The sequence below is a fragment of the Boleophthalmus pectinirostris genome, unplaced genomic scaffold (genome assembly GCF_026225935.1).
Source record: "Boleophthalmus pectinirostris isolate CB_2022bp ecotype Guang Dong unplaced genomic scaffold, ASM2622593v1 HiC_scaffold_8, whole genome shotgun sequence".
Classification (NCBI taxonomy): Eukaryota; Metazoa; Chordata; class Actinopteri; order Gobiiformes; family Gobiidae; genus Boleophthalmus; species Boleophthalmus pectinirostris.
The window spans coordinates 396,581-404,080 of NW_026571515.1; the positions used below are offsets into that span (position 1 = coordinate 396,581).

At 49.9% G+C, this 7,500-nt stretch overlaps 1 protein-coding gene across 1 annotated transcript in view; it reads right to left on the reverse strand.

Moving 5' to 3' along the window:
* Nucleotides 1-5,157: 5,157 nt before the first annotated feature.
* The window catches only part of adnpb (activity-dependent neuroprotector homeobox b), a 15,097-nt gene continuing 12,754 nt past the window's right edge, over nt 5,158-7,500 (reverse strand). The window contains 1 exon segment of the mRNA XM_055165586.1: nt 5,158-6,317. Coding sequence (XP_055021561.1) covers nt 5,247-6,317 — 1,071 coding nt within the window. The 3' untranslated portion in view covers nt 5,158-5,246.

The following is a 7,500-nucleotide window of genomic DNA, read 5'->3' on the forward strand; positions in this document are numbered from 1 at the left end:
CTCGTTCTTTCACCCTCCTAGGCTCGTCTCCTCGTCTCCTTGCGCCCTCACTCCTCCCTCTTTGCACACAGCACTGCAGATGATTCCTCCCCCTCTCCCTCCCTCCCTCCCTCCCTCCCTCCCTCACCCGTCTCTCTCTCTCTCTCTCTCTCCAAACGCATAGCAACACGACAGAGAAAAGAGAGAAAAGAGAGAAAAAGAGGAGGAGGAGGGAGGAGAGAAGAAAAGCCTCTCTCTCTCTCTCTCTCTCTTTTCTCTCATAATTTTATTCCTTTTTAAGATTTCTTCTCCCAGGAAAAAGGAGCCGTGTGTCAGATGCCCTCCCCGAGTCTGTGTGTGTGTGATTCTGTGTGATTGTGTCAGATGCCCTCCCGTCCTCCCGTCCTCTCGTCCTCCATCCTCTCGTTCTTCGGTTCTTTCAGTTTGTTGCGTTTTGTTGGAGTCACGAGTAAAAAACTGTGGAACATTTGGAGCTTTTCAAACTCAAGGCCGAGATGGAGAGAAACAGAAAGAAAAAAAGAGAGAAAGAGAAAGAGACTGAGGGAGGAGAGGAACCAAAATAAATCTTTACAAAATCATCTGAAGAAAATATTTTGGATCATTTCAACAAAAAACTGAAAAATAAAAAGTGTGAAATAAAATAAAAAGTGTTAGTCGAGGTTTATTTTATCAGTGTAAAAATGTTTCAGGTTTAAATTTTGTTTTGAAAATGATTTTGTTTTTAAATGTTCTAAAACGACGGGACAGAAACAAAAAAAAATCTGAGTTTTGATTAAAATAATCAAACGAACTTGACCCGAGTCAAGTTTTTGTCACATTTAATTTAAATCTTTGTCTTTTGGTTTTGTGATTTATTTATTTCTTTTCAGGATTTGTTTGTTTCAGAAACAAATTTTCTGGATTTAAAATTAGATGTTTTTTAAAATTCTAAATTCACCTGAAACTCACCTGAACGTCTCGACATTTCAAGTGTAAAAGTGTAAATTTGGTTTCCAGGCGATGAGTGAAACGAGTTTATTTTTAGAACGAAGAAAAAAGAAAAAAACAGGAAAAGTCAAAGAATAAAAATCCACTTTGGTTTAAATCAATTAAAAATACTAATAATAATAATAAAGACATTTGGTGAAACAGTAAAATTCTAAAATTAAATTTCAGCTTCAGCCAAAATACACAAATGAAGTACTACAAGTACTACAAGTACTACTACTAATAAAATAAAATCAAACAATAAATATATATAAATAAATAAAATTTCTGACATTTATATTTTTTATATTTTTGAATAAAAATAATAAAATAGCTAGAATAAGTTGGGCATTAAGGCATTTTGTAATTTTTTTTATTTTATTTGTGAAATATTTATTTCCAAAATGTAAGTTCTTTTCCCCCCCGACCTGGAGCCACAGACTCTGCAGCTCAGGTCACAGGTCACGTTTCCTCGTGGTGACGCTAACACGAGGCACTGTTCTGTCTGAAACTGAGTCAAGTCACGACTTTAATCTGACCAGAAGGACCCGACTCTGAACGGCAACAGGTCACGTGACCTGAGCTGTTCGACGAGTCTGAAAAACCAGAGTCACAAAAAAGAAGAAATTTACCAAGTGTGAGCGTCAGAGTCGCGAGTTCAGTGAGCGAGAACAGCGCCTCCTGCTGGAAGAGAAAAGAGTCTCCAGAGTCTGAAGGAACCGAAGCAGCTCCGACAAACAGTCAAATAAATCAACTTTTGTTCAGTTCACAAATTTAATTTGTCCTTTTGCCGTCGATTTGAGCTGAACACATCACACGAGCTAACGCTAATGTAGCACTAGCGTTAGCGTTAGCGTTATCCAGCACTTTCACCAAACGTTTTCTTTCTGTCGTGGTTCTGGTTCAGATCAGAGTTTATTTGTTAATAAATTGGGTCAAAATCTCTAAATATGTCTGAAGAGTCCAGGTCCGGGTTCAGGTCCAGGTCCGGGTCCAGGTCCGGGTCCAGGTCCGGGTCCGGGTCCAGGTCCGGGTCCAGGTCCAGGTCCAGGTCCGGGTCCAGGTCCAGGTCCAGGTCCAGGTCCAGGTCCAGGTCCGGGTCCAGGTCCAGGTCCGGGTCCGGGTCCGGGTCCAGGGTCCGGGTCCAGGTCCAGGTCCGGTCCGGTCCAGGTCCAGGTCCAGGTCCAGGTCCGTCCAGGTCCAGGTCCGGGTCCGGGTCCAGGTCCAGGTCCGGGTCCAGGTCCCTTTCGTTCGCAGACGCCGACGTCGCGACAGAAACAGATTTTTTATTTTAGATTCAGACACTTTGTGTTTGAGCGTCCAGGGCATCTGGGTTAAAAGAGCGAGACTCTAAAGGACGTCAGAGTGAAACCAGACGGAGACACGTCGGGACTAACCACCTAAACCCGTCTGTCTCCATGGAGACCAAACCAGACGGTGTTCCAGGTCAGATCTGTGCAGAGGCGACTAAATCTGCAACTGTGACTGAATAAATGTGAAGTGGAGCTGTTTAAAGTCACACTGCGGAACATTCCGGACAGAACAGTGACGTCTCCATGGAAACGAGGAGACGGACGCCCAACCTGAAAAGTTCCAGAGTGGAGCTTTAACAGCGTCAGAGCTCAGACTCTGCGCCGACACGACAGAAAAGAAAAACATTTGTCAGACTCCAGTTTTTTGTGAATTCTGCATTTTATTGTTGAAAAATGCATCTGAAAACGAAACGACAAAAAATGAAATGAACAAAGTGGCGCTGAGAAGAGAAAAGTCCAGCGCGAGCAGAAAACGGATCCTGTGGAAATGCAAAAGTCTCTGAGGTTTAAGTTCTGCAGAAAAGACAGAGAAACAGAAGAACAAAAAGCTTTGAAAAATCAGTGGATTTGTTTTGTTCAGAGTCTACGATCTTTCACGCGTTTCACTATTTTAGTTCAAAACTCTGAAGGCAAAAGTGAAGACGACCTGAAGCACAAACCCGTCGAACTCCCCAACGCCGCGCTGCACAGGAAGTGTTCACGGGCGAGTTTGGGCTCCACAGACTCTGGCTCTGGTTCAGTTTGTGTGGAAACGCGTGACCTTCTCTCTGTTGGTCTGAACCTGCTCCTGATCCTGAGGTTTGGGCTCCAACATTTTGTCCAGAAATCATCGTCTCTGTTCACGCTCACGTCACAAACCACAAGACGTTTGGAAACTCGTGATGACGACTCGTGGTTTAGTTCTGGACTCTGGACTCGCCGACCGGTCGTGGAAAAAAAAACGTAGATTCAGCAGCGTCTTCAAAACCTGCCACAACTTTCTAATCACATCTTCAGTGACTTTTACAGACGTGTAAAAAAACTAAACGAAAGTCTGAACGTTCTTTGTAGAAAAGGACGTGTTTGGTTCCCAGGGTAAAAATTATTTGTCGGCAAATTAAGATAAATGTGTCACATTTAGATGAAGAACATGGATATTTAAACATTTTTCTTATATTTTGTCAGATTTACGAGCGCAGACAGAGTCCACAGGAAGTTTCATCACACGTTTCCAAACGTCTTCCAGGTTTGTGACGTCAGCGTGAACAGAGAGACTCGCAGGCCTCGATGAGCTTCATTTGACTGGAGCTGAACTCTGGTGACGTCACCCTCCCTCAGAACTTCAGTCTGAACTTCAGACCTAAAACAAACCTCTAAAGTCTGATTTCTAAAGTGATTTTAGCAACTCCAGACTGACACTGGTCCAGACCCGTGAAGGTCTGAAGGGTCCTGACCCTGAAGGGTCCTGACTCTGAAGGGTCCTGACCCTGAAGGGTCCTGACCCTGGAGGGTCCTGACCCTGGAGGGTCCTGACCCTGGAGGGTCCTGACTCTCCTGACCTGAAGGTCCTGACCCTGGAGGGTCCTGACTCTGGAGGGTCCTGACTCTGAAGGGTCCTGACTCCTGGAGGGTCCTGACCCTGGAGGGTCCTGACTCTGAAGGGTCCTGACTCTGAGGGTCCTGACCCTGGAGGGTCCTGACCCTGGAGGGTCCTGACTCTGGAGGGTCCTGACCCTGGAGGGTCCTGACTCTGGAGGGTCCTGACTCTGAAGGTCCTGACCTGGAGGGTCCTGACTCTGAAGGGTCCTGACTCTGAAGGGTCCTGACTGGAGCCTGACTCTGAGGGTCCTGACTGTCTGGAAGGGTCCTGACCTGAACCTCAAAGCTCTGAGGTTGTGAGTGACAGGTGGATCAGCCAATCAGAAACCGGCGTCTGTATCACGACGACAAAAGGACAAAATGTGACGCGTCTGAAAACCTGGAGGATTTGAAGATTCGGTGAAGCTCTGAACTTCATCTGAGGAGACGTGAACGACCAATGAGCTGCTCCCGTTCACACGAGTCACTGAAATAACCTCGTCTGATTGGACGTCGTTGTTCTGACCAGAACTTAGAGTTTCAGAGGTTGATTTGTCGATGTGACGAAGCTCAAAATAAACGTTCACAGATGGAACCGTTTGGTCTGAAAAGTGTCGTCTTCACTTTGACCTTTTGTTTCCATCGACTCTGTACAAAGTTTAAAGGGTCGAGTCCAAAACCGTGAACTCAAACAGACCAGAAGCACACGAGAGTCCAGAGGAAAACCCAAGAACCCAAACAAGAGACATATATTAATTTACAAAACCAAAAATAAAAATATACATTAAACTTTGGGGCTCCAGCAACAGCAGGGGTCAAAGGTCAAAGGTCAAACACAGAACAGTTTAAAATCCTGTACACATTTACACGAAAACACTGAACCCCAAGAAGAAGAAGAAGAAGAAGAAGAAGAAGAAGAAGAAGAAGAAGAAGAAGAAGAAGAAGAAGAAGAAGAAGAAGCTCCTTTTGGTTTTCATGTTTTTACAGTTTTGAGTTTTTAATCTGAGGTGAGTCCCGGCTGTGCCAGATGCCCTCCCAGACGCCGCCGTCGGAGAACGAAGAACGAAAAGATCAGGGAAAAACATCTGGAGATTTGTGACGAGACACAGACGAGTCCAGACTCCAGGGTCCGAGGAGGAACTCGGGTTTGTACTGAAATAAAGGTTCCTCCAGGTTCCTCCAGGTTCCTCGAGCCCCGCGGCGTTTGTCCGGTGTGTGTGTGTGTGTGTGTGTGTGTGTGTGTGTGTGTGTGTGTGTGTGTGTGTGTGTGCTCTGAGGCAGGTCGGTGTTTGCGTCCAGTCGTCGTCTCGTCTCGGTCCTCCGTCTCGTCCTCCGTCTCGTCCTCCGTCTCGTCCTCCGTCTCGTCCTCCGTCTCGTCCTCCGTCTCGTCCTCCGTCTCGCCGCGGCGTCTCAGACCTGCTGTTTTCCGCTCCGAGCCGCCGACGGGACAAACTTGGGGATGATGATGGGCACGGTCTGTCGGTTTGACGGCTGCAGGACGCCGTAGCCGTTCCCGACGTGGGCGGCGTGTTGTTGTTGTTGTTGTTGCTGCTGCTGTTCTTCTTCTTCTCCTTCGTCGCTCTCCTCTTCCTCCTCCTCCTCCTCTTCCTCGGACATGTCCTCCACCTCCTCGTACTCCGGCCCCGCCCCCTGGTTTAGCCCCGCCCTCACGTTCAGGGTGTAGCCGCCGCGCCGCTCCTCGTCTTCGTCGCTGTCGGAGTCGATGGCGATGGTCTCGGGCTGCTGCGTTCTGATTGGCTGCGAGCCGTTACCGATCGTCCTCGCGCCGCCGCCGCCGTTCACTTTTCCTTTGGCCCTCCTCCTCGCCTCCGAAACGCCGATCCGGCGTCGTGACGTGCGGCTCCGCCCCTCTCGTCCTTTAAAGTTCCCGGCGTGAGCGATGGCGAGCGGGTGGCGGATGTCGGCGAGTCGCTCCATGCTGAAGCCGAGCAGGACGCCGGCGCTCCGAGCTCGGCACGTCCGCACACACCTGTTCCTCTCGTTCACGAAGTGATTCAAAATGTCCGACTTCCACATCCAGAGCCGCGTGGCGAGTTTCTCCATCTCGCGGTGGGAGGGGTACGGCGCTTTGGCGAAGTAGCGGCTCAGAAACGCCTTCTTCACGTCGTGCGGTTTGGACTCGAGGCCGCGGGGGTCCAGCGCCAGCGTCACCGGCTCGTCCGGGTCGTCGGGGAAGAGCACGGCGTTCACGTCCCGGGGGTGCGCCTTCTCCCCGGGGGGCCCGCGCCGGCGTTTGGGGGCGGGGCCGTCGGGAGCGGAGGCGGGGCCGGGTCTCTTGGCGGCGGCGGCGGGCGGGGCCTGGACGCGCGGCGAGGGGCCGGTCTGAGTCTTTCCCACGCCGCGGCAGTGGACGAGGTGCAGCGTGATGGTGGACGCCGTCATGTTGCTCGTGTAGACGCCCAGACAGTGGATGCACTTGTACGTCAATTTCTTCTCCACCGGGTGAACCGTCTGGATCACCTGAAACACCACAACACGGAACCACGTCAGAACAGCACGGAACAACACGGAACCACGTCAGAACAGCACGGAACAACACGGAACCACGTCAGAACAGCACGGAACAACACGGAACCACGTCAGAACAGCACGGAACAACACGGAACCACGTCAGAACAGCACGGAACCACGTCAGAACAGCACGGAACAACACGGAACCACGTCAGAACAGCACGGAACAACACGGAACCACGTCAGAACAGCACGGAACAACACGGAACCACGTCAGAACAGCACAGAACAACACGGAACCACGTCAGAACAGCACGGAATAACACGGAACCACGTCAGAACAGCACGGAACCACGAGGAACAACACGGAACAACACGGAACCACGAGGAACAACACGGAACCACGTCAGAACAGCACAGAACAACACGGAACCACGTCAGAACAGCACGGAACCACGTCAGAACAGCAGGGAACAACACAGAACCACGTCAGAACAGCACGGAATAACACAGAACCACGTCAGAACAGCACGGAACAACACGGAACCACGTCAGAACAGCACGGAATAACACAGAACCACGTCAGAACGACACGGAACCACGAGGAACAACACGGAACAACACGGAACCACGAGGAACAACACGGAACCACGTCAGAACAGCACGGAACAACACGGAACCACGTCAGAACGACACGGAACCACGAGGAACAACACGGAACCACGAGGAACAACACGGAACCACGAGGAACAGCGAGGAACAACACGGAACCACAAGGAACAACACGGAACCACGTCAGAACAGCACGGAACAACACGGAACCACGTCAGAACAGCACGGAACAACACGGAACCACGTCAGAACGACACGGAACCACGAGGAACAACACAGAACCACAAGGAACAACACAGAACCACAAGGAACAACACGGAACCACAAGGAACAACACGGAACTACGTCAGAACAACGAGGAACAACACGGAACCACGAGGAACAGCGAGGAACAACACGGAACCACAAGGAACAACACGGAACTACGTCAGAACAACGAGGAACACCACGGAACCACATCAGAACAACACGGAACCACAAGGAACAACACGGAACCACAAGGAACAACACGGAACCACAAGGAACAACACGGAACCACAAGGAACAACACAGAACACAAGGAACAACACGGAACCACGTC